The sequence below is a fragment of the Sapajus apella genome, unplaced genomic scaffold (genome assembly GCF_009761245.1).
Source record: "Sapajus apella isolate SASKATOON/1434 unplaced genomic scaffold, GSC_monkey_1.0 scaffold84, whole genome shotgun sequence".
Lineage (NCBI taxonomy): Eukaryota > Metazoa > Chordata > Mammalia > Primates > Cebidae > Sapajus > Sapajus apella.
In genome coordinates, this window is record NW_022437024.1 from 4,754,362 (window position 1) to 4,781,860 (window position 27,499).

The window sequence follows — 27,499 nt, forward strand, 5'->3', positions numbered from 1 at the left end:
TAAGGGTTAATGTTTATTTTCAAGATGCCTGCTTAGTGATTCTCAAAAAATCGTTCACACTCTCTTCAAAGAGGGAAGCTTGAGTGACATAGCCCCTTCAGATACTGTTAACACTGAGGGTGAATCTTAGCTAGCTCTTACAGTCAAGATCTTGACACCACAGACGTTGACCAAACCAGGTAAAAGACGACCCATTCCATTTCCCAAACACTTTAATTTTATTGCAACATGACACATTCCAGAGATAAAATTGGAAAGGCGGACTAGGCAGAAATTAAAGTGCTTAAATTCCAGACAAGGGAAGCCCCTAAGGGTTTCTAGTGGAGGGGTGGCTTATTCTGAGCTGTGCTTCAAAAAGTCCCGGGGAGGCTATCTGGAAGTAGAAGGTGAGGAAAGAGAGGCTAAAACTAGAGAATCCAGTTAGGAAAACTATAGTAATATTTCTTTTCTTTTTTTTTTATTTTTTTTATTTTTTGAGACGGAGTTTCGCTCTTGTTACCCAGGCTGGAGTGCAATGGCGTGATCTCGGCTCACCACAACCTCCGCCTCCTGGGTTCAGGCAATTCTCCTGCCTCAGCCTCCTGAGTAGCTGGGATTACCGGCACGCGCCACCATGCCCAGCTGATTTTTTGTATTTTTAGTAGAGACGGGGTTTCACCATGTTGACCAGGATGGTCTCGATCTCTTGACCTCGTGATCCACCCGCCTCGGCCTCCCGAAATGCTGGTATTATAGGCGTGAGCCACCATGCCCGACCCTCCATTTATTTCTTAATTGCCATGTAACATTTTAAGGTCATTTAGTATCTGTTCTTCAGTTTCCTATTTATGAAAGGAAGATAACACTTATTCTAAAGTGTTATTTTGAGAATTGAATTATCAGTAGAAGAGAGGACAGTAGAAAAATAATTGAAGTGTTATAAGAATATAAAGGGATAAAAGGTCAACTTTGCAAACAGAGGTTGTTTGTCCTTGTGTTTCTAAGGGGGTCATACATGGCGGTGCTGAAAAGACAAAAGACATTTAACTTATATAAAATGTATGTCCCTGATATTGTGGGGCTTTGTAAAATGTTGGGAAACACTGGTATTAGATGTATAATATTTCTTGGATAAAAATTATAATTGCATATAAATTGGTAACTCCGTAAAAGTTTTCTTGAGTGGTTGGAAAAATGTCCACTTGAGGTGAGTCAAATCAGAAGTTCTCAGTTTGGGGTAAGTTGTCCTCTGCTCATCATAAAAACAATTCTCTTTGCTACTTAATAATCTCAGTGTGCTTTTCCAGCACTTATGCCATACTTCAGCCTTGCTTGAAAATTTGTACTGTTGCTACCACTGATGTATCTGTTCTAGAAAGTAACAGGTTTTCGTTTCCGGGACTGTCAAATCAGAAGTTTTCCCGAGAACACAAAGATTCACTCTATTACTGCACATCATAGAACTCATGCCTGTAGCTTGAAAATAGAAGTCTTTGGTGTAGGCATTTGCTTGTTTGACAGTTCTGTTCTAAATTTTGAAACTAGTAGTACTGTAAAGTGCCTGTCTGACAATGGTGTACCAGAGCTTAGTAATATAAAATAATTATTGTTCATGGTTCCTTAGCTGAAGTCAATAGCTCCCTGCAAAACACAACATAATGCAGAGATCTAAAGTTACTAAATGGAAACAGAGAAAAAGAAGAATTTTAAACAGATTTAAAAGAAACAACTAGATTCTACAAGATTTACCAAGTGATGTCGTGCAGCACATGGAAGGCTATGATCATTCTAAAAGAAACTCCATGATAGTGATGATAACTTTTATTAATCAATTCTGGTAATTGTTGTCAGGAAGCTTATGTGATGTCAAAAGAATGAAAGCAATTATGGAGATATTAGCAAATAGTGTATAATGTTTGTTTTCTTAACTTGAAACCATATTTTTCAGGTTTGCTTCTGCGAATTTAGTGTTTAAAGCCAGCAATACATCACCTGTACTAAAGGGATTGATTAAGTTAACTTAAATGTAGAGCTGCCGTTTTGGAACTAGAGTGGCAGGATGCCCTCCCTGAACCTTTGGTACATGAATCAGTGTAATGTTATATCTTGGAAAAGTCAATATGAATCCAGCAGATAAATAATTTAGTCTCCATGTTGCCTGAAACATTTGCCAGGGAATTCTGGGAAGATTGCTGTTTGACCACTTGAATGAAAAGGATAATCTCCTTCTTAATCCTTGGTACACAATTGCATTTAAGACTATCCCCCTTCTGGGAAAAACAAGGAAACAAACAAAAAAATTGCTTGTTCCCCTAGAAGAGACAAAAACACAGAAATAAAGTAGAATTTCACAGACTCAATTATGACATACAGTATTTACCTACATTTACCTTTAACACTTTCAATCTAATATCAAGGTGGAACTATTTGTGATAGTTACATAATTATCGTCTTATTCTTTTATTGTCAACTTCAATGAAGTTTATAATTTTTTGATTTTTAAATATGTTACTTTTTTACTGATACCTAATAAAAGTACATGTTTTTTGGGGTACATGTGATTATTGAATACATTCATTAATTTATAAAGATGAAATCAGTTTGGATGCCCTTTCTTTCTTTCTCTTGCCTAATTGCTATGGTCAGAGCTCCTGGTACTATGTTGAATAAAAATGGTGATAGTGGACCTCGTCATCTTGTTCCAGATCTTAAAGGAAACAGTTTCAATTTCTTCCTGCTCAGTGTGATTTTATCTGTGGGCTTATCAAACATGGGCTTTATTATTTTGAGGTATGTTTCTTCTTTACCCCATTTGTTGAGGGGGTTTGTTTTGTTTTGCTTTTTAGAGGTGGGGGTCTCACCATATTTCCCAGGCTGGTGCTTTGAACCCCTTGCTCCTCATGCCTCAGCCTCCTGAGTAGTTGCGACTATAGGCATATGCCATCACACACCTGGCTAAGATTTTTTTCTTAGCATAAAGGAATGTTGAGTTTTATTGAATGCTTTTCCAGCATCTATTAAAATGATCACATTTTTTATTCTTGGCCCTATTAATGTAATGCATCATGTTTATTGACTTGTGTATGTTGAACCATTCTTACATCAGTGATATTGGCCTGTAGTTTCCTTTTCTTGTGTCTTTGTCTGCTTTTGGTATCAGGGAAATCCTGGCCTCATGAAATTAGTTTGAAAGTATTTCCTCTTGTTATTTATTTTTGAAGAGTTTGAGTAGAATTGGTTCTTCTTTAAATTTTCAGGTAGAAGTCAGCAGTGAAGCCATTTGGTCTTGGGTTTCCCTTTGAAGGGAGACTTTTTATTATAGCATCAACCTTGTTACTTGTTTTGGGTTGTTGAAGTTTTCTATTTCTTCATGGCTCAATGGTGATAGGTAGTATGTGTCCAGGAATTTATCTCATTTCTTCTAGATTTTCCAATTTGTTGGCATGTAGTTGTTCATGATAGTCTCTAGTGATTCTTTATATTTCCATAGTCTCAGTTGTTGTGTCTCCTTTTACTTTCTTTCTTTCTTCACTTTTCTTTTCTTTTTTTTTTTTTTTAAGACACAGGGCCTCACCTTGTCACCCAGGCTGAAGTACAGTGGCACAATCATAGCTCACTGTAGCCACAAACTCCTGGGTTCCTGTGATATTTCACTAGGTACACTTCACATAGAATCACCACACCTGGCTAAATTTTTATTATTATTATTATTATTATTATTATTTTTGTAGAGATGAGGTCTCCCTAATTGCCCACGCTGGTCTTGAACTCTTAGCCTCAGGTAATCCTCCCACTTGAGTCTTTCCAGTGTTGGGATTACAGGCATGAGCGACTTGTTTCTTATTTCATTTATTTGTGTCTTCTCTCTTTTTTCTTAGTATAGTTAAAGGTTTGTTGATTTTATCTTCAAAAACCAACTTTTTGTTTTATTGATCTTCTGTGGGTTTTTTTTAGTCTCAATTTCATGAATTTCTGCTCTGATCTTTATGACTTCTTCCCTTCTATACTGAGGTTTGGTTTGTTCTTTCTTTTCTAGTTCCTTGAGGTGCATCATTAAGTTATTTAAAGTCTTTCTACTTTTTTGATATACGTGTTTATTGCTATAAACTTTTTTCTTCATCCTGCTTTTGCTGTGTCTTATAGATTTTGTTATGTTGTATTTCTATTTTCTGCGTTTTAAGAAATTTTTGTTTCCTTCTGAATTTCTTCATTGACCCATTGGTCATCCAGGAACCTGTTGTTTAGGTTTCATGTGTTTGTGTATTTTCTGAGGTTCCTATTACTATTGGTGTCTCGTTTTATTCCACTGTGATCAGAAAAGATACTAGGAATAATTTCTACTTATTTGAATTTGTTGAGACTTGTTTTGTGGCCCCAAAATTGGTCTACTCTAGAGAACTCACATGCTGATGAAAAGACTGTGTCCTTTGCAGCAGTTGGGTGGAATATTCTGTAAATGTCAGTTAGGCCTATTTAGTCTAGAGTATAGTTTAACTTGGATGCTTCTTTGTCGATTTTCTGTCTGGATGATCTGTTCATTAATGACAGTCAGGTGCTGAAGTCCCTACTATTATTGTATTGCAGTCTATCTCTCCATTTATGTCTATTAACATTTGCTTTATACTTAGGAGTGCCAGTGTTGGGTGCATAGATATTTACAATTGTTTTCTCTTGCTGAATTGACCCCTTCATCATTATACAGTGGCCTCTTTGTCTCTTTTTATGGTTTTTAATTTGTAGTCTATTTTATCTGATATAAGTATAGTTCTTCTTTTTTTGGTTTCTAGCTACATGGAATATTTTTTTTCCACTCTCACTTTCAGCCTGTGTGTATCTTTATAGGTGAAGTGGGAAACTCATGCATTTTTAACAATGAATTTTTTATTGAGATATAATTTATATATAGTGAAATGCACAAGTTGTAAATGTATAGGCCGAGTTTTAACAGATGTATACTCCCATGTAACCAATACCCTGAAAGTTCTTTTATGCTTCGCCAAGGTCTGAATGTTTGTGTCCTTCCAAAATGCATGTTGAAACTTAATCCCCATTGTGATGGTGTTAGGAAATGGGACCTTTTGGGGAGTGATTAAGTCATGAAGGTGGAGGTCTCATGAATGGGATTAATATCTTTATAAAAGAGGTTGAAGGGAGCTGCCTTGCCTCTTCTGTTATGTCAGGAAGCAGCAAGAAGGAGCAATCTTACCAGCAAAGAGCAGCCCTGGCACACACCACATCTGCTGGTGCCTTGATCTTGGACTTCCCAGCCTGCTGAACTGGGAGAAATACATTTCTGTTATTTATAACTTACCCAGTCTAGGTATTTTGTTACAGCTCACCTGAGCAAACTAAGCCATGCACCTTTCCAGCTAATCACTGCCCCCATCCATTAGAAACAACCTCTATTATCATTTTGATGATTATACATTAGTTTTGTTTATTTTTTAATTTCATGTGAATGAAATCATAGTCTTTTGCATCTGGTTTCTTTTGCTCGGTGTAATATTGAGCTTTAGTTAGATATTTTTGTGTGTATCAGTAGTTTATTACTCTTTTATGTGATGTAGTTAGCATTTCCTTGTATGAATATACAGCAACTTGTCTTTGCACCCTTCTGTGGATGGACATTATGATTTTCCCAGTTTTCCGTAAGTATGAATAAAATTATAAAAATCATTCTTTAGCAATCATTTTGGTGGCCATATGCTTTCATTTCTCTTGAGTGAATGCTGTATTTAGAAGCAGAATTGTTGGAATATAAAACAGTTCTCTGTTTATTTCATAAGAGACTATGAAACAGTTTTACTATTTGCTTCCATTTTATACTCTCACTGGCAATGTATGAGAGTTCCATTTGTTCCACAGCTTGCCAATATTTGATTTTGTCTTTAATTCTTATCTTTGCTATTTTTGGGAAGAAGCAAATCATTGTGGTTTTCTTACCTTTGCTATTTTTGGGAAGAAGCAAATCATTGTGGTTTTGATCTGCCTATCTGTGAAGACTAATGACATTAAATACCTTTTCATGTGCTTAGTCATTCCTATATCTTCTTTTGTGTTTGTTCATATAATTTTGAATATTTTCTATTTTTAATTTCCTACTTTTGTCTCCTTATTGTCATAGGTGTTCTTTTGCATACAAGTTCTTTATCAGATAGATATATGGTATTGAGAATATTTTCTCTCAGTCTGTGACTTGCCTATTATTTTCCTAATGATGTCTTTTAATGAAGTTCAATTTACCAATTTTTTGTTTTATAGATGATTTTTTGGTGTCCTGTCTAAAACATCTTTACCTACCCCAAGGTCATGAAGATAACCCATGTTTTTTTTCCAGAGGCTTTATAGTATTAGCCTTGAGGTATATGATTCAGCTTGAATTAATTTCTGTGTATGGTGTCAGTTAAGGGTCAAAGTTCATTTTTTTCCCATGTGGCTATTCAGTGGTTCCAGCCCCTTTTGTTGAAAGCTTTCCTTTATTCATTGAATTGTCTTGGCACCTTTGTCGAAAATCAATTGACCAATTAAGTGTAGTTCTATTCCTGGATTCTATTCTATTCTTTTGACCTACTTGTCTATCCTTATACCCTTACCATACTCTCTTGATTAGCTTCAAGAATTTTTATCATTTTTTAGTTCTGTTCCTTTCATCATGGCTACTTTTGCCTCTTGCTGTTATTAGATTAAGAGTTTATTTAGAAGTTAGCACAGTTTTCAAGCTGCTGTGTATCTCAGAGTGTCTATCTAAAAAAACAGGAAAAATAAGAACTCCCTTATAGGGTTATTAGGAGAAATAAACAATCTAGTATACATGTTTAAAGTGTATTATAATTCTAAAATAACACTTAAGTGTTTAGAATGTTGCTTATTTTTATTTCACTTTTTGCTCTCTTGACCTTAAAATGTATTATTATGTATGTTCACTGAAATCTCCCAGTAGGGTCTGCATTCTAAGTTTCAGATTGTGGCAGGGTACCTGTTCTGTGAATTTAGGGAAAAACAAAGGTCCAATATAATTGAGAGGAGTGATAGGCACCTGTTTTCTTCCTATTTACAGTATGCCTTAACACAGGGTGATGGCAATTCTTTTTGACATTTTTCCTTTGTCTGTTTTTAAAAGACAAAGTAATACTGGACTTGCAATCCTTTGCTCTTCCAGATATTTCTAATTTGATACCTTGAACATGCTGCTTTTTTTTTCTTTATTGTGGTAACTCCTTTTATTGGTGAATAACCTTTGCTCTCCCCACCCCAAATCAATGACCTTTTAAACTGTTTTAATATTTACTAGGGTATTATTTGTCCTGACGCTTGGATTGAGTTTCTCTAAAAGATGATATTCTAGAATTTAAATGGTGGTGAGAGGAAGGGTTGAAAATCTGAATCCTTTCTTTCACCCAGACAAAACTAAGCTGAGTAACAACCCTTTCTCTCCCTCAATCATCTAACAGCCTATAACAAAGGTGAATAAAAAGTGTCAATTATTTTACAACTTTTACCTGTTAACACCCTAGTTCACACTCTAATTGTCATTCTTATTTTTAAATGAAAACTTTTCTTCCACAAGTTTAATGCAACTTTTTGCCTTTTTGGACTTTGTGTTTACTAGATTGTAAAATCTTGGAGGACAACTCTTTGATTTTGTTTATCTTAGTTTTAGATTTTAACATCAAACCAAGTACATTGCATTTATTTAATAACTGTTTATTCAATTAAATCAAGTGCTAATATTCTACCCAATACAGTGTTATATATATATATTATTGCCTCATATATAATGTATATATGTATAAAACAGGCAATAATTATTCATGATTTAGTGATAGTAGAAACTCAGCATTTATTTATTGATCAGTTAAAAGTTTGAACACATTCTATATTTAGAGCATTAGATGAGTCAAGTGCTACTTTCTTTTTAAAAAACATATTAGAATCATTCAACTAGCATTCTGTAGACCAAATTATTTAAATAATAGCTCTCCTCTTCCTTTTTCTGCAATGTTATCCATAAGATTTGGCCTGTGTCACCTTATAACAAAATGAAGAGAGTCTTAAATACTTATAATACCAAACTCCTTTGGAGAGAATTCAGAATACATAGATTTATGTCATCTCAAATGCTATCCTATCCCAGTTAGTGTTACAGACAGATTATAATATACTTTACAAAGATAGCCGAATAAGTAGAGTTTTGAAAAGATACAGACATAAAAATGAAGAACAGATGCCTTCTAATGCTAAATTTCCCAAAAACTCCTACTGTTATGCTTATATAGAAATCATTCTCAGACCTTCCTTAGATTAATTTCTGTTCCCAGAGCAAGCTGGTAGTTATTTTCTTCTTTAATAGAACATGAACTTGTCCATCAAATCCTAGAAAGTTAGTCCTAGGGATAGCCCTTAAAGCCTAAAGGAGTAAATTAAGAGCAAAGAAAGGAAGTAGACATCGCAACAGGTGATGCATGTCAGATATAGCAGTAGGAGAGAAATAATAGAGATTGAAAACATAACCTTAACAAACTCATGCAAGGTAGATCCATAAATATTGTGGGAATTGTGGAGACTAGGAAGCTTGGAAATATCCCTAATCTAGACGGTAGAGTAAGTATCTACGGCTTCCCAAAGCATTCCTCTAAACCTCCCTGTAAAAAAACACACTAAGCTGCTTGTGTAACGAACGGATCCAGCACAATTGCCTCCAGGGTCATTCTGGACCCTGAACGGGAGGGGACATCGTGACAAAGCAAGTTGTCTGGTGTCATGAATTTGGAACACCATTAAGTGATCTCCACTGAAGGTTACATTCCGCCACGATCAGCCTTTTGAGGAGGCCTCGCCACCAGCGCAGGGGAGGGGAAGCCTAACGGAAGGTAATTTTGTCAGTGCCTGCTAATTAGTTTTACCCTGGAGACTTTAACTTTCTACAAAGTTTTTTAAAAGTACTTTCGAAATTCAGCGTGATCTTTTTCACCGTTTTCAGGTAACTAAAAGTTAACCGCCTTCCCTTTCCTTCCCCTCGCCAATTCTGAAATATTCGAGGATTCAGAGTTCCTAGACCAAGGGATCCCGCTCTTAGGGGAATTGGCATTTCGGGAACCAGTGCTTCCAAAGGCGCCGAATAGAAGGGCTCGAAGGGAATCAGCAGGCGACGGTTACCCTGGGCGGGAACTCGGGTGATTTAGAGGAGGGGTTTGGGGAGGTTGGGACCGGGCTTTAAGAGTGGGAGGGCTAATTAATAGATTAGCCGGAGAGGGGCGGCGCCTGCGTCCGGCCCGCGCGGTGACAGTCCCCGCAGTGCGCGCGCGACCCGGCGGCGGGACAGGCTTCCTCCTCCTCGGCCTCTCCGTGCGTACCGGGAGGGGAGAAGGGGGCGGCGGGCGGGGAGGGCCGGGGCGGGTGGGAGGTGGAGGACGCGGGGGGTCTCTGCCAGCCGAAAGTCCTTGGCTCCACTTAGCAGCTGAACGTTAGCGTTTCAATCGATCGCTTTTGAAAGGGAATTGTGTTTCTGTCCCCGTGTGGGTAAGTTTTCCCGTTTCTCAAACTCCAAGGATGAAACCAGAAAGTCTTTTCATGCTGGAGTGATGATTTCCCAACTTTTTCTTTTCAAGCCAAAGTAGCCTCCTCTTTGAAAGGGTCCCTTGCACTTTGGGGAAGGAGGAACAGGCACGTGCAAGTTGTAGTAATGGAGGAAATGCCTGTAGTTTAGGCGACTTCTGTTCTCCCCAAGAGTGCAAAAGCCTGCGGTATCTCAGATTTCATGGGCGTAATGGCCTTTATGCCTATTGCAAGACAGGATTTGCTCCTCCGGGTTCACTTTGATAGGAGAAACATCAGCAAGTTTTTAAAATAATACTAAATAACAATACTAATAATAATGTTAGCTATTGCTACAAGAGCATGTGGGTTAGATTATGATATTATTGTGTGATATTATAGCCAGTGACATGGGAGCTAAGGGTGAACCACTTGGGAGAGTTCCCACCTGTGCCCCACCCCCAATCTGGAGGAGGAAGCCATGTGGAAGGAGAAAAGGAGAAGGGAGCTCTTTTGGGGGGAATTAAGGTCTCAGTTATTGCCTAGCTGGCCTGGGACAGCAGACAGAGGAGTGCATGTAAATTTTCTAGTTTCTCTGCTTCTCTTGAAATGTGGCAGTCTGAGCTCCACGTTTATTTTTTCCTATTTCCTTTCCCTGCTTTCTTTCAGAGTGAGTGCTGAGTGGGTGCCCAGCAAACTTTGGTGTATTGCACCCAGGCTTCCAACTAGCAATCATCAAAGCCCCATTTTCTTGGGGTCCCAACCTCCTGTGAATCCCAGCCCAGACCCACCTTTTGCATATCTCTCCTTGGCATTAGGGTAGCACTGGCCTTTGTTGTCCTCTCCTGTTTCCAAAATAAGAGGACTGTGTATGCTGATTATCTTTGGTCATTTACAAAAAAATGCAAATCAGTCCAAATTTGAATATTACTCTCTGTGGCAGATAAGTCAAATTTTTTCTTTTCATTTCTTTTTTTTGTTTTTTTTTTTTTTTTGAGATGGAGTCTTGCTCTGTCGCCAGGCGACAGGCTGGAGTGCAGTGGCGCAATCTCGGCTCACTGCAACCTCCACCTCCTGGGTTCAAGCAATTCTCCTGCCTCAGCTTCCCGAGTAGCTGGGACCACAGGTGTGTGCCACCACGCACAGCTAATTTTTCTATTTTAGGAGAGACAGGTTTCACCGTGTTGGCCAGGATGGTTTCGATCTCTTGACTTTATGATCTGCCCGCCTCGGCCTCCCAAAGTGCTGGGATTACAGACATGAGCCACCGCGCCCAGTCACAAGTAAAATTTTTCTAAGGGTTTGTGTTAGAGTGGTGTTTAATAATCCCTGAGATTGGAAAAGGAGGTCAGCACAGTTTCGTGAGGAAGGCCTTACCCCACTACTCCCCCAAGAGGCACCAGCATTTCACCGTAGTCCCTGGGCTCTGAACCCCACTTTGCATGAGACCACATAGGGGGCTGAGTCCGCAGCCACCACAATGCCTTCAGGATATGCTAGAATTAATCTAGAGTTCCAGATTACCATGGCCACCAAATTGTGTTTTTTCTTTATCTCATGTGTAGTGTTTGTTAGTTTCAGAAGGTACAAAATTGCAGAGTCATGGTCCTGGGGATGTGTTTCCAGATTTTTCATGTGTTTTGCAATACTGGCATAGAAAGACCGGCCACCTCATCCTGAGAAGAGAACTTTGCTCATTTTGGCCAAAAGCCTATAAAGGGAAAGGATGTTCCTCAACTGAGAAGTGAAGATTCTTCTCTGATAAATAGTACAGGGGTTTTAGCGGTGAACAAAACAGGAATGGGATTTGACAAGGAACGGCCTCCAGAAGACCAGGGCTGTAGAGAACTCAACCTTGGCGGTGGGGATCCCACACGTTACACACGTGAGAAAAGCCCCAAGTTGCTGTCTCGGCCTCTCCACTGTGACTTTGGGTTATGTTACTCACTACCTTTCTGGGACTCAATTTCCTTATACACTAAAGGTAGAAAAAAATATTATTTGCTCTGACTACCTTGGAGTTTTTCAGGTCATGAGAGAGAAAATATGCAAACGCTTTTGGAAAAATTCTAAAGCCCTCAGTATCTAGAACAGCGCCAAAGTCGGAGCTTTTTTATTTACCAAACACTTACGCAGCATTTAACGGGTTTCTAACTTTATCCAGTTAATTTTATTCTCACAAAAATCCGCTGAAATAGGAGTTCTTATCCATCTCGTTTAATAGCTACGGTGAAGAGATCCCAGAGACGTTAAGTCACAGTTATGAAGTGGCAGGGTCAAGATCCACCCAAATGCTAATCTAGTTCCAGAGTTTTGAATACTTGACACTCTACCTTGTGTCCTCTTATGAGGAAGTCACCTCCACATTAGAGGACAGAGCTCTGGTCTGTGGCAGGAGAGATATTCAGAATATTGTTGGATCGAGGTATTCATTACCATGCTGGCCAATGAATGGAGAATATAATGAGCAAACAAACCACTGTGCAGATATGATTCATCATTGTAAATATTTCCTATAATTTGTAACCAAATTCGTGTTTCTCCCTTCTTACTTTTCTTAGATTATTTCTCCTTCATTTCTTGAATACTCAAACCACCTAACCTTTCACCCTGTTATTTATTATGATACTGGACCACTCTTCTCCCTCCTGGCAAGCTTTCCTGGTAAAAGGCTTTCAGTCATTTTGTTTTGACTGCAGAGCCAACCGTGATAATGGTTCCAGTTTTGTGCAGCAGACTCATGGCAATTTATTGATAAATCAGTTTTGAGGGAAGAAAAGGTTTACACCAGCATTGCCTTAATCCGTACTGTAAAAGACTACTATTTCTTAATGTTCTTACCTTTACTGCTCATTACCTGACACTCGAGTACCTGTGAAGTGGAGAGGAGACGTGACCCATTGACCCATCATTGGGTGTGTGTCAGAGGCTCCGTGCTGGCCTGTCTCCCAAAACCACAGACATGAGGAGTTAAGCCACATTGTGATTGAGAAACTCTGTGTGAAGTGCACTGTGTGTTGTTCATTTTTAAAGAAAAGGCCTCCCGTTGCCCTTTTCCCCAACCACTGACTTCTTTGTGTACTTTCCCACCAGCAGTCCTGGGAGGCTGCCATTTTTTCTCTGCTCTTTCAACACTGATTTTCACTAAGGGGAAAAAAGAGTTCTCTGGACTTTTTTTGTTCCATCACTAAATAAATTTCATTCTGGAAACATTAGTAGAGGCCTAAGGTTTTAGTTTTAAAATTATCATTAAGTAGCAACTTTCGACTTAATGAACTTACCATAATTTTAAAAAAAACTTCACATACTTGCTGAATTTCTTCAGATCTCTGTATAGAGGCCTGGGATTTAGGGATCCTTTATTAAGCTAATTAACTTACCTACACTCAGTGCAGTTTGTTCATGACTTCCACTCCTTCAATACTAGAACAAAAGCACACACATTAAATGTTACAAAAGTATTATCTTGCACTGAGAGCTAACCTAACATACTGTGCTTTCTAGACCACAGACTTGTGCAGATGGATTAATTTGCTATCATAGGGGATTTTTTTTAAAAAAAAACCTTGCACATGTAGTTTCTGTTTGCTTAAATCCAAGCTGTACATTTTTAGTCTAAGAAAACAAAAATAGGGGTTACTTAGGTAGCTTTGATTTCTGTATCTGCAAAATGGGAATGATAATACCTACCTCACAACATAATTGGAAGAGGAAAGAAGATGACAGACATAAGGAGTGTCTAGTTGTACCAGCCACAGAGTAGACATTCACTTCATGTCAGTCGAATTAGAATTAAGCGGAATTAAAGAGTCGAGAGCAGAATTAAGCAAGTCTCTGGAAAGAGGGAGTATAGTGTGGTGAGTGTCAGGGATGTTCATGTCCCAGCTTGGCAGGTTCACATCTCTAATTCCCCTTTTCTTCTTTTGTGAAATGGATATAGCTATGACAATTGTAATAGATTAACAAAGGTGATGGAATTAGTACATAGCATAGTTGGACACATAGCAAACTGTAATAAAGCTAAATATATGTGTATGTGGTTTTTATCACATTCAGCAGCAATGCAGAGACAGCTATATGACCAATAGTGATACATATAAATGTGTAGATTACAGGGAAGATGGATAGAAAGATTGGAGCTGATAGATGTCAGGCTAATAAGGACACATGCCAGGGTTGAGCTTTAAAAGCGGGAGCAGTCATCATCTAGAAGAGGTAGTACTACATGCTAAGCAGGATAAACAGCATCTAAGCTTGGGTCTGAGAAAAGATACGTGTTTCTGGGGAAGAGATAGAAGTAGGTAGTAGGACTGATAAAAGAACAAGAGGAGGTTACAAGAATAACTGTCAGAGGACTGGAAATTTACATTTTAAGCTTTACCCTAAATTCCTACCTGTTTTGACTTCAGTATCGCCAGCGTGTCTTAGCTTTCCTCTTCAGCACATTCCCAGCTATGCTCCCAGCTCCAAGTGTAGACAGCTACATTCCTCTACTGAACAGCTTCTATCTGGTGTAACTTCAGAATGTGAAATGACCTGAGGATCATGTAAAACTAATTCTCCTTCCCTATTACACCCATGAACCATAAATAGTAATTCCATACCATAAATGGAATTCCTTAATTCCTGTTTTTTGATGTTTCCATTATCCTGCTTTTCTTTAGCCTGTCTTGGAATTGATGATGCCAGTGATCATGACGATGATCATGATAAAGACATCGTACACTTTATTGAGGGATTTTCTTGGACCGGTTCATATTTTATCTCAATTACATTAGACAACAATCCATTAAGTTAGAAACTATTACTATGTCTATTTTAAGAATGAAGAAAGATTTAGTCTCAGAGACTAAATCTCTCAAGCAAAGTTAATAGCTAAATGGTGGCACTGGAATTCATGTCCTGTGGCCTACGATTTTGAATACTACTAAAATGACAAAAAGTTGTAAGTTGGGTCTCCAAAGAAGAATACTTAAGAACTTAGGCCTTCCTGATAAAACATCAGTGTTGCTACTAGGTACATAGTTTGATGTTTCCAGAGAGATCAGTCTATGACCTCTGGCCTTTTGATTTCAACCTATATATAGTCCATCTCAATGCAAGTATGTGATTTTAGTCTTTGTTTAGAGAATTTTAGCTCTTTATTTTTGCTTGTACTGCACCTTTTTTAAATTAGTACTTGTTTGATGTCTTCAAGCTTAATGATATAAAACTAGATAAAATATAATGATGTTTACCTTTTTTCTTTTGAGATGGAGTCTCGCTCTATTGCCCAGGCTGGAGTGCAGTGGCAGTATCTCGGCTTATTGCAACCTCTGCCTCCTGAGTTCAAGCAATTCCCCTGCCTCAGTCTCCTGAGTAGCTGGGATTACAGGCACATGCCACCATGGCTGGCTAATCTTTGTATTTTTAGTAGAGATGGGGTTTCACCATGTTGGCCAGGCTGGTCTCGAACTCCTGACCTCAAGTGATCCCCCTGCCTCGGCCTCCCAAAGTGCTGGGATTATAGGCTTGAGCCACTGCACTCAGCCCCTATTTACTTTGACATTTTAATAACTAAATAATCATTTATTCTGCAAATAGTCCAAGATATTTTTAAGAACAGTATAGTTAATGCTGCAATATAAGAACATCAAATGATCTTCCAGTTATTTTGTGTACTTATGTCTGCTTTTTCTTATCTTATTAAATCTTTTTAAGATTCTAGACCAAAATTGAAACAATGGGTGACCTTACTCAGCTAATGGACAATGAAGTATTCAGGGCTTTTGCGTCCTATGCGGCAATTATTCTTTCAAAGATGATGCTTATGAGCACTGCAACTGCCTTCTATAGAATGACAAGAAAGGTAAGAAATTTGGAGGTAATATTTTCTTACTTTTAAGAGTTGAAATTCTGGAAAGGAGTTTTCTTAGTTTTCTTTTTTTTTTTTTTATTTTTGGTAAAGCGCAATAGCACACTGTTTTACGCTGTAAGTGAAGGATGTAATCGTTTGGCACAGATGGAGCTGATATATTTATGGAACAGTTCCTTCTCCTGGAAACGAGTAAATGGTTTTTTCATTATGGCTTTTACCTTTTGTCATTCTGCTAAGCAGATGAGATATTCTGGAATATCAAAGTTTTCAAGGAAACTTTCATTTTGGAATTAATTTTGCCAAAGGGGGTTTAGAAAATAATTGTTTTACAGTTAACTGGTATTTTCGGCTCTGGTACAGGTCAAGGGTATGATTTTGATTTAAAAAAAAAAAAAAGAAAGAAAAAGAAAAAAAGGCTGAGAATTAAAGTTCTTACTTTCAAGGTAGATCCTCATCTGATTGGGATGATCATTTGAATTTTGTGTACTTCTGACTTCTTTCATGGATACTATTTCTACCCAGTATTATCAGAATGATTTTTTTTAAAAGGGCAGATGTGGAGAAAGTGGTAGACAGATTCTGAAGCATACATTCTGTATTCAGGTGGGGCTTATCCCTGCTGGAAGGGGTAGAGCAAGGCTCCCTTCACAAAGGTAAAATATTTTCACCAGTGTAGTCCTTGTGCCCGTTCCGCAACTTCGTCCTCGAGATCATCCGTTTCTCTTTTAGGACCTGTCCTGAGTTTTGTCCTCTAGAGCATTGATTTTATGCGGAGGCCACAGTCTTCCCTAAGGCGTTTCCTTGTTAGTATCTTTTTTTTTTTTCTCAAGACAGTCCCGCTCTTACCCTTACCCAGGCTGGACTGCAGTGGCAGGGTCTTGGCTCACTGCAACCTCCGCCTCCCTGGTTCAAGGGATTCTCTTGCCTCAGCCTCCCGAGTAGTTGAGATTATAGGCATACACCACCAGACCCAGCTAATTTTTGTATTTTCAGTAGAGATTGGGTTTTGCCATGTTGGCCAGGCTGGTTTAGAACTCCTGACTTCAGGTGATCCATCCACCTCGGCCTCCTCAAGTGCTGGAATTACAGGCATGAGCCTGGCCAACTGTCTTGAGGTATAATGGAAGGATATTTGCATTTTCATGGAGGACACATCCCCACATGGTTAAGTCTCTCATGCGCTGATGTGTTGCAAGTATCAGGCAACAAAGTGGCTGTCTACCCCCCAGATCCACGCTGACTTCTAGAAACAGAATGTCACCAAGGAAATGGACCCTGTCTTATAAGAAAAGAAGAAGGGAATTCAAATTTGTAGAGTGCCAGGAGCCAGAATGCTTTTTATGTGTGCTTGATCATGGAGTCATTTTACACAATTGTTAGCATTGTCAGGTGAAATGAGGATTCATCTTTCCATTTTATATAGAAGGGGAACTGAAAGAGAGGTTAAATAGCTGTCTGAGTCCGTTTCGGCTGCTCTTACAAAATACCATAGACTGGGCGGCTTAAGTAACAAACGTTTTTCTCACAGTTCTGGAGTTTGGTAAGTCCAAAATCAAGATACCAGCAGATCTGGTGTTCAGTGAGGGCCCCATCCCTGACTTGCAAATGGCCATCTTCTCATAGTATCCTCATATTGGCAGAGCAGATTGAGAGAGAGAGAGAAGGAAGCAAGCTCTCTCTTTCCTCTTCTTGTGAGGACCCGAATCCCATTCATGAGGGCTCCACTCTCTGACCTGATTACCTTCCAAAGGCCTCACGTCCCAGAGACTATCACATTGAAGATTAGGCTTTAACATACAAATTTTGGGGGACCACAAACATTCAGTCCATAGCAATAGCTTACCCAAGGTTACATACAAATAAAGGGTGAAACTGGGATTCAAACTGAAATTGCATTAAACCCAGTCTCATGCTCTTTCCATTGTAAATACACCATTTATTTCTTTATTCAACATATATTTATTGTACATCCAGTGTGTGCCAGGCACTTATTTAGGGGAACATTATGATGAACAAGACAGAGAGGCCTGACCTTAAGAACTTTATCTGGAATAAATATTCCCAGACCTGCACATCAGTTCTCCTCAACATCTTCATCTCTAATAAATGTTCATATCATATTAAGAAAAAATAGAAAACTTACAAGATTTTTAAGCTTAATTTAAGATGAATTTTGCAGTTTGTATTTTTTCTCTGTCATAAATTATTAAATACTGGCACATGCTTAAATGTTTTTTAAATGCAGATTTCAAGTTTCAAGGGATGGGGAAATTATTTCAAACAGCATAATAATTGCAGGAAGGAATACATGAATGTGTACTTGTTACTCCTAGGAATGTAATTCAGCTTCTCAAATTTCATGATGCAGTAGTCTTCAGCCCAAAGTTTTATCTAGTTTAGAAAAAGAAAAGAGGTACACATGTTCTAACAAAGTGTAAGACACCTTTCCCATCCCTTACTCTTTTATGCTTCTTGTCTGTTCTCTAAAACCTTTGGCTGGTAAATGTATTTATTTCAGTTGGGCCAATCACTTGGAAATGCTAATACACTTGAGAGAAGTTATGTCAACATTACTGTGAAAGAGGTCCCAGTGAACCATAGTGATAGTCCATGATGACTTAGAATTATGTCTCTGCCCATATTTGCTTCCTTTTCACTATTCTTATGCACTGGTTGGTTTTTGTTCAAGTTCTTATTTGTGCTTTCCTTTTTACAACTTTGCATTGTTAATAAAAATTCAGTTTGAACAATAGATGCTTTCTTCTACTCTTAGGTTTGATTTATCACTCCAAATGGGTCAACCTGGATGTCTATATTTCTTCCACTGATAACTTATGAGGTAGAATATCCCCATGTTATTTGTTTGTTTGTTTCATTTTTTTTTTTAAGACAGGCTAGAGTGTAGTGGTGCAATCACAGCTCACTGCAGCCTCAAATTCTTGGGCTCAAGTGATCCTCCCACCTGATCCTCCTGAGTAGCTAGGACCACAGGCATGTGACACGCCACCATGCCCAGCTATTTTAAAAAAAAATCTGTGGAGACAGGGTTTCCCTATGTTACCCAGGCTGGTCTTGAGTTCTTGGGCTGAAGCAATCCTTCTGCCTCAGCCTCCCAAAGTGCTGGAATTACAGGTGTAAGCCATCTCACCCAGCCAGTATTTGAAATAAGTTTTTTATTTTCTTGGTATTTGGAATAGGTTTTTGCCAACCCAGAAGACTGTGCAACATTTGGCAAAGGAGAAAACGCCAAGAAGTATCTTCGAACAGATGACAGAGTAGAACGTGTACGCAGGTAAACCAATGTCTCTTGAAATTACTTACTTGGTCAAATAATTTTGGTCCAGGAGTTCAGTGAAGATGTCTCAGGGTCTTGGAGAATGCAGATAAAAAGTCAGACCTCTTCCTACTCCTAACAATTATAGAAAACTGGACATCTGAAAGTCTCCAGCTATCACTGCAATCACATATATTGGCAATTTTGCCATACAGTACTTTTATCGACACTCTCTTGGGGTTAATGACATTGCTTTATATAGAGATGTATCAACAGTAATGGCAGGGAGGAGTAAAATGGGAACAGTAGATTCTTGTGGTTTTATCATCTTTCTCCACAGGTGAGACTGCCAGCTCATGTAAAAGGTTGAAGAATTAGGCATTTTTGCATAAGATTCAAAATAAGAATGTTGACACTCTGGAGAAATAGGAACCTCTTTTTCTCTGTCCCTCTCGCCACTGCCATCTCTTTTTAGATGTTATGTTTTAATGTATTGGGGATTCAATGAACAATGAAAAGCAATAAGCCAAGATTTGATTGGGGTACTGTTTTTCCCGTCACCCAAGTAGTGAGCATAGTACCCGTTAGCTTTTCAACCTTCGTCTCCCCTTTTCTTCGCCCTCTAATAGTCCCCAGTCTATGTTGTGCTATCTGTGTTTATGTATCCAATGTTTAGCTCCCACTTGTAGGTGAGAACATGTGGTATTTGTTTTTCTTTTCCTGTGTTAATTCATTTAGGGTAAGCGCCTACACCTGTGTCCATGTTGCTGCAAAGGATATGATTTCATTCTATTTTTTTCTTAAGACAGAGTCTTGCTCTGTCACCCAGGCTGGAGTGCAATGGCACAATCTCAGCTCACTGCAACTTCTGCCTCCTGGGTTCAAGCCATTCTCCTGCCTCAGCCTCCGGAGTAGATGGGACTACAAGCATGCGCCACCATACCTGGCTAATTTTTTGTATTTTTAGTAGAGACAGGGCTTCTCCATGTTGCCCAGGCTGGTCTCGAACTCCTGACCTCAGGTAATCCACCCACCTTGTCCTCGCAAAGTGCTGGGATTATAGGCATGAGCCACCATGCCCGGCCATCTTTATCCAATTCATATTGATGGACACCTAGGTTGCATTATCCCTTTTTTGATCCTCTGTGAAAGTCTGAAGCCCCTCCCAAGATTTCTGCAGATTCCCTATCGGCATGTCATCCCGAGGTTAACTCTGGATCTGGGTTCCTGCTTCTATGCATGTTTCCATATTCTGCAGTTGGTGATGCTGGATGTTAATCCAGCCCTTTCAGTCAGTTCCCTTCACACACAAAAAAATAGTGGCTAAAAATAGACTTGAGTAAGTGGAGGTGCAGAGACGTTTACACTGTGGCAACACAAACATTTCAGTTGTATGTTATTACTCTGTCTGACCATGTCCTTCAGCATTCTCTCTCAGGGGAATATGCCCCATACCTGTACCTCCTTTAGTCAAGCAGTATTCAGTGTTACACCATTTCTGAGGCTCTCCTCTTGCCCCACAGACTCTTCAACCCTATCAGCACTAAAATTAAAAGTACCTTCTTACTCATGCAAAACAATTCTACCCCCAACCTAGTCATCAAGCAAGAATGTTTCTCTTCTAAGAAAAAGTCTTTGCAGGTACTTAGCACAAAATTTCACCTTCTGTCTCACTTAGTTATAAAGCTGTTAATTCAGCAGTCCTGCTGAGTAAATCGGCCAGTCTTGAAAATGGGTTGTGTGAAGAATATGGATATAAAGTAGTTTCGGGACAAGGAATCACTGTAGAAATTTCAAACAATAGCAGAACAACATCAAAGGAAAAGTTATGTGTTAGATGAAAAATAATAAACTGAAAAAAAGTGAATGAAGCTTGAAGTTTTCAAAACCACTGAAGAGACACAAAACCATTTAAAGCCTTGCCTGGTCCTCTAGTGCTTCCTTTTTAGAGCAGGCAGCCACATACATGATGCTAGTCATGACCTTGTATTTATAAAATTGCCCAGGACTGGAAAGTGATCAGAAGCAATTAGACCCTCAGTAGCATTAGTAAGATTGAAATGAAAATCCAAGTAAATCTCATGTGTGAAAGCGTAACAAAAGATATTTTTGGGGGGTTTTTGAGATTCCTCCCTACTATTCTTTCTGACCTTCCACCCTTACTCCCTGCCCATGGGGGATTGTACTTTTAGAGGAGAACGACATTATCTAAATTGATCAGCTAGTCAGGTTGCAAATAAATGTTAGGGAGAACAATTGACCCTGTTTCTGAAAAGGTGCCGTGTCCTTGAGGAGGTGCAGCGACTGTGTGCACAGCGCCCCCTGGTGATGAGACACTGGCTTTTCCTCATAGTAAGGGCAGAGCGTCTCCAACAGTGGAGTTTTCAGTTACATAATACTTTTTGAGATCGTACTTGTTTCATCGCAAAAGTGCCTAATAACACACTTCTGGAGATGCTTTTCAAAGAGAGAGAGTTTCCAGAAATCTCTCTTTGAAAGAGTTCTTTCCATTTTTAAGCTAGGCTTTTTTTCCCCCACCTCTCTAGTTCCTGCAGTAATTGTAAAACTGGCAGGGACAGAATGAGGCTACAAATGAAGTGAAAAGGATGCTGTACCGCGTGCGATAATTCAGAAAACTAATACATACACATACGGAACAATTAATTACAAGCGTAAAGGAATATGTGTTGAAATATCAAGATATATGGCTTAAAGTCAGTTATTTGAGTTCTGGACAGACAGAAACCAGTGATGTTAGAAAGCGTTTTACGTATTTGTTTATTTAATACTATCCTACCTTGTCTAGGAAGCATTCAAGACCATAGACATTCAACACACAAAGATAAAAAAAAAGTTGAAAGGCAAACAGCCCAGCTAGTGAAATACAGGGAGTCATTCGAAAGACAAAATAAAGGCTTGAGTTTCATGTTTAGGGAGAGGAGAGACATTTAGGATATATTCCCTTTAAAGGTAGAGAATACGCCTTCACTGAAAGTGTTCGTGAAGTCTAAGTGACACTTGCTGGGGACTCTGTCAGGAGACGAACATAGGTTAAACTGGATGATGTCCCTTGTGACCCCAGTGTATGAACACACCTATATGGAGAGATTATTGTGTATGTATCACTGTCATTTATTCTACTGGGATGCTATCAAAAAGCCTTAAGACTGGGTTCCTGACCCTCAGCGTTTTATAATGTTCCCCCCAAATAAGACCCCTGTGCATGTAATCATTGGAGAATGTTATGAAGCCACATTTCATTAGTTCCATGGAATATTCCACAAAGGAATACCTTGAAGAATATTAGGATTTGGGAGGAGGAAGGGGAGAGGAGAAGTCTTGTCAATTTGGGAAGATACCTTGATGAGAATGTGAACACACCGCTGTGTGCTCAGGGTGAAGAGCTTTGGCTGAGATGAGGGAGTCTGGAAAAGCCTTCTGAGCAGCTCCTTTTGTAGTTGTTCACAGCCTGACAATCCCTAGGTGCATGTAGCAACTCTAGTCCAGGTCAGGTGGGTGCTGGGATCCGAGCAATTCTGATCTGAGGAAGGAGGCACGGCTGTGGCCTCATGGGCACAGAGATGGTGGGAAGGTCTGTCACAGAGCAGATGTGTACCAGGGAACATCTGTCCAAAAGAGAAAGAAAAACGGGCAAATGTAATCACGGGGGAGAAGGGTAATAGACGCAGGTAGAAAGCGGTCTCTCAGGAAGGCTGATTTCCACCTGGTGATAGATTTTGGCAGCTGTCTATAAATGGCACTAACGTTACGGAAGATGCCGCTCCAGGAAGGAGTCTGTCGTTGGAGCAGGGGGTGAGTTAGGATGGAAGGGTGATAATTGCACTGCAGCAGGTGCTCACAGGGAGAGCTGGGGAGGTGTGTGCCTGGAACAGAGTCTCAAAGAAGTACAGAAAATGGCATACATTGGTATAGAATATACGGGTCTGTGGAAAGCAGGCCTTGCTAGAATAATGAGGAGTGTTATCTTTGAGAAATTTTGAGGGCTGATGAAAGAGCAAGAGAATTCAAAAGGAAAAATAGGATAGAAATGAGGCTAGAAAAACATGCAGGAGCTAGAAAAGTGAAGAAACCCCTGCCCCTGACCTTCCTTCCCTCTACCCTCGTGGTCCTCTTACTGTCCTTGACTTTCTCCTCTGCTTTAACATTGCACTCCATCTGTCAGCTGCTCAACACAGGGATAGAAGTGGACATTGTTTTCCAGAGAGTCTCCTCTTTATAGTCTCTTCCTTAACCTTAGAATTTCTGTCTTTTTAGCATGTTGTGAAGGAGAACACTAACATGCCTAAGATTGGAGGTGAAGGTGTCTCAGTGGTGCTGCAGAAGTCAGTGTCAAAACAAATACTCTCAGTGTAATTGACAAAGTGGGCCCTTCTTTGATAGAAAACGGTATTCCTGTCTTTTCTTTCCTATCTCATCCTCGGTAGTGCTTGTGTTGCTCCATGAAAGAGAGGGCACAAGAACACTCACAGCTTTCTCTCTTTGCTTTCATTCTTTATTGAAGCCTTTTCAACTCATCGCTTATCTAGGCTGCTGCTGTCTTCTTCGTATCTCTATGTAGTTGTCGTCTTCGTGAGGCAAACTTAGAGATAATCTAGGGAAAACAGGAGAAAGGAAAGGAAGGGAACAGAGTGGGGATCACTGAGCAGGCAATATGTAATAATTATATGTGTATGCTAGAGAAGAGAGTAACATAAAACAGAAATGTTTTTTCATTTTGAAATACATATCAATAGCTGACAAGCGCTATCAAACTCTCCATTTCTAGCCTAGATTCTAAAGCAATTTCTAATTCTGTAGACTTAAAGGAGATGAAATTTTAAAATTAAGTATTTTTAAAAATGTTGCTGGTCAGGGTGGCTTGCACTTGTAATTCCAGTGTTTTGGGAGGCTGAGGTTGGAGGACTGCTTGAGACCAGGTGTTCAAGACCAACCTGGGCAACAGAGCAAGACCCCACCTCTAAAAAGAAAATTTTAAAAATTAGCCAGGCATGGTGTTGACACCTGTAATCTCCACTACTCATGAGGCTGAAACCCAGGAGTTTGAGGCCACAGTGAATTCTGGCTGTGCCACTACCCTTCAGCCTGAGCAACAGAGCAAGACCCCACCTCTAAAAACAACAGTGGCAGCAACAGCAGCACTAGTGAAAATGTCAAGTCAATAGTAGATGTGTTCTGTATGTGATCTTAGCCGGAGAAACCCAAGACGCCATAGTTGGAGCAAAACTGTGGCTAAAACATACTTTTTGTTTTCCTCTAGCTCTGTTATAAAGAAAACATTTAGGAAATTCTCTCTCTCTCTTTCACCTATCCCACATTCTGTGTGCCCTTTGTACTTTTGCACCATCATTCCTAATTTCTTTGGCATTTGGAAAATAGGTTAGCCAAAATTTTATTGTATTTCAAAGGCTAGTTATGTGTTCTGATATTAGATGTAAGAACATGAGATTCTTCATATTAAATTGGTAAATTAATTATTGGCAACCTAGTCGTTTAGGTTGGCAGGGATTCTCTCAATAATCATTTGGTAGGGTAGCAGAAGCGAAGGAGGAGTCTTCAGAAAAATCAACACCAAAAGGATTTTCTTCCTTTGGGAAAAAGAATTTTTATAAAACGAGTCTTGAATTGCTAATTGTTATGAACCTCATAAGAAAAAAGTATTTTGTATTTACAAAAATGAAATGAGTTCTATTAGATAGATATTGTTTTGATATTCTAGGAACTACAAAATGCCTTCTGTGATATTTAAAGATACACTAAGAATAAAAAGAAACAAAAATAATGAGACATTCTAAATAAAAGTCAAGTGGGTAAGGAAGCAAGGCCATTTCAGAGAAAAAAAGCTTACTTTGAAATTTAAGGATTCATTAGTACTCAGATGTAGTTTTTAGAGGAGAGGGAAAAAAGAATACATACCTACTAATTTGAAATTCGTGTTTTTAATAGCCATCTTTTTTTACAGAGCCCACCTGAATGACCTTGAAAATATTGTTCCATTTCTTGGAATTGGCCTTCTGTATTCCCTGAGTGGTCCTGACCCCTCCATAGCCATCCTGCACTTCAGACTCTTTGTCGGAGCACGGATCTACCATACCATTGCGTATTTGATGCCCCTTCCCCAGCCAAACAGAGCTTTGGGCTTTCTTGTTGGATATGCAGTTACTCTTTCCATGGCTTACAGATTGCTGAAAAGTAGATTGTACCTGTAAAGAGATTCATATAACTCATCATCCAGTTGGTTTCTTAAGAATTCTCTACTTCCAATTTATAATGAATACTTCCTTAGGTTTTAGGTAAGAGAGAAGCAGAGGAATTATGAACTGGGGTAAATCCATTTTGAATATTAGCATTGCTAGTATCCTGTACTCTTGATTTACATTTGGATTAGAAATTTAACATAATAATTCTTATGTCTTTTGTCTGGTTTTTAAAGTACTTTCTTATAAATTTTAATCACGTTATGATTTGTGACATTCACTCAACACTGCACTTTTGAATCTATAAAATAATTGCATGTATGAGAAAAATTTCAATACTGCTGAAACGGAAATATGAAATAAAAAATTTAGAGAATGACTTTGTTTGTTTTTATTTTTCCTAACATTTTGTTTTCAAAAGTTCCAAACCTAGGGAAAAGCTGAAAAATAGTACAAATTTTACTATGCCCTTCGCTTAGACTCACCAGTCATTAACATTTTACGTATTTGCTTTCCCTCTCTCTGTTTTCTTTTCCTTGGAAACATCTGAGAGTAAGTAGCAGATATCATGACACATCACTCCTTAATACTTCAGCATGTTTTTCCTATGAAAAAGATAATCTCCAAATAACTATAACACTGTTATTACACCCAAGACATTTAGCACAATATAATATTTAATATATATAGTCCTTATTCTAATTATTCCAATTTCCCCCATAATTGCCTTCATAACTGCTTTATTTTTGATCCAGGAATCAAAGACCAGACATTGCCTTCTGTTATCATTTCTATTTAGTTTTCACTTAAATGAGAGACTTCTTTCACTTTCTTTTTCTTTTTTATAACCTTGACTTTTTTTGAAGGGTGTAGACAAATTGTTTTATAGAATGACCCTTAATCTGGATTTGTTTCATTTAAGACTTTCTCATTCTTAGATTCAGATTAAACTTTTTTGGTGGTATGTCCTTCACATTGTAATACATCAGTAGGCATATGATATCAGTTTGCTCTGTTTGATCAATTTAATAAGGTAATGTCAACCAAATCTGTCTATTTTAAAAGTCTCCTTTTATTTTTATAATCATATGTGGGGTGATAACTTGAGCCTACGATTATCCCTACAAACTTTCACTTAATAGATTTAGCACCCAGATATGTTGTTTGGTTTCTACATATAAATATGTAACACATAAATCACACAAATTTAGATTTTTTTGGTCTTCAATGGAATGTATACTTCAGTCTTGATAATAAAGGGTGAGCTCTTAAAATATCAATATTTTCCTTATATATGCTGTCCATGTAATTTATATTAATTTTTTATTTTCCTATCTTTTGATTCATTTTAATTTTAAATATATTTCTTAAACAGTACTTTTAATGGCATTTGTGAATTGTTCATTTAGATTTGCCACTCAAGAGAAAAGTCACTGTGTTATGTTTTAGGTTTCACAGGCTGAGCAACTCAAGTCCATAAACAAAACCTATTAGACAATTGACTGGGTAGAATTCCATACAAGTTTCTTTTTACTTCTTTTTTCTAATGTTAAAAGCAGCTTTGCATACTGTGGATCTTGGCTTTAGGAACTCTTTGTGGTGTAATTAATAAAAAAATCCATGAACCCAAGAGGGAAAAGTCCAAATGCCATGAGTTGACTCTGCATGCATAAACACACACACACACACACACACACACACACACACACCCCTGCTCTCTGGATTTGGGCAGCTAACTCACCCTGTCTGATCTGCAGTTTCCTCAAACTTTATAAGGTTTTTTGAAGGTCATATACTTTTCTGTATGTGAAGCCCTTGAAAAAAGTATATTCTAAGCCATTAAGCATTTCCCATGTGTAAATTATTTCAGTAATCTGTCAATCATAAAGATTCAGATAACTGAGCTCCTCCTAGTTTTGGGTCAGATCTTTGTTGAACCATTATCACTTCTTTCATTGTTTTCTCAAATTTTCTTCTCATTTGGTAATGCTTCTCTGAGTAGAAGCAGAGTGGATTGTGGTTATTGTAGCGGTTATCCATTTAGCAACTAATATTTGATATTCATTAGTAGACATTTTTTAGGGGAAAAGGACATTTAAATTTTATATTCTCAGAGGTATAGGAACTATGTATATGAGCAGAACATGCTTAAGGAAAAATGACAAACTCTAAGAATTACCCAGTTCGGTTTCTAAATGTAAGTATAAGTTGTAAAAATCATTTAGAATAGTTTTCCAACTATACTTTTACTTAGAAGAGAAGCCTTAGGTACTGGGGGATTTATTAGTGAAACTGCTTTTATGAAGGAGGGTGGATGAAGGGGAAGGATATTTACTGGTCTAGCCTCTCCTGCATCAAGGATTCCCCACCTGACCGCAAGACAGAGTTGGCTCTACAGTGAAGTCTGTGTGCTAAGTGATTTTAACTTATGATGGGACTCAGGGACTCAAGTGAAATTGTACAACTTGCCTTAAAACTGTTACCTATGAGCAATTGGAGGGGTTTGTTTTCATGTTTCTGCTACTTCATTTGAAAACAAAAATTGTGGCTTATTTATCTTTGTATCTGTATTGCATAGCTGTGTACACGCACATGCACACACACTCACACAACTATCACCAGTAGTAACCTTTATGGATC

The 27,499-nt window shown here is 38.5% G+C and overlaps 1 protein-coding gene across 5 annotated transcripts; it reads left to right on the plus strand.

Moving 5' to 3' along the window:
- Positions 1-2,040: 2,040 nt before the first annotated feature.
- On the plus strand, positions 2,041-25,239 carry MGST1 (microsomal glutathione S-transferase 1). Of its 5 annotated transcripts, none has more exons than XM_032253751.1 (4): positions 2,041-2,058; positions 15,214-15,361; positions 18,568-18,662; positions 24,625-25,238. In XM_032253751.1, exons 2-4 carry the CDS (start codon positions 15,236-15,238, stop codon positions 24,869-24,871), a joined length of 468 nt encoding a protein of 155 aa, XP_032109642.1. In that variant the 5' UTR covers positions 2,041-2,058; positions 15,214-15,235; the 3' UTR covers positions 24,872-25,238. The 5 variants fall into 5 exon arrangements, with proteins under 5 accessions (XP_032109642.1, XP_032109640.1, XP_032109639.1 ...); XM_032253749.1 differs by lacking the exon at positions 2,041-2,058 and adding an exon at positions 8,705-8,959 and having other exon boundaries at positions 15,203-15,361; XM_032253748.1 differs by lacking the exon at positions 2,041-2,058 and adding an exon at positions 9,230-9,324 and having other exon boundaries at positions 24,625-25,239.
- Positions 25,240-27,499: the final 2,260 nt, after the last annotated feature.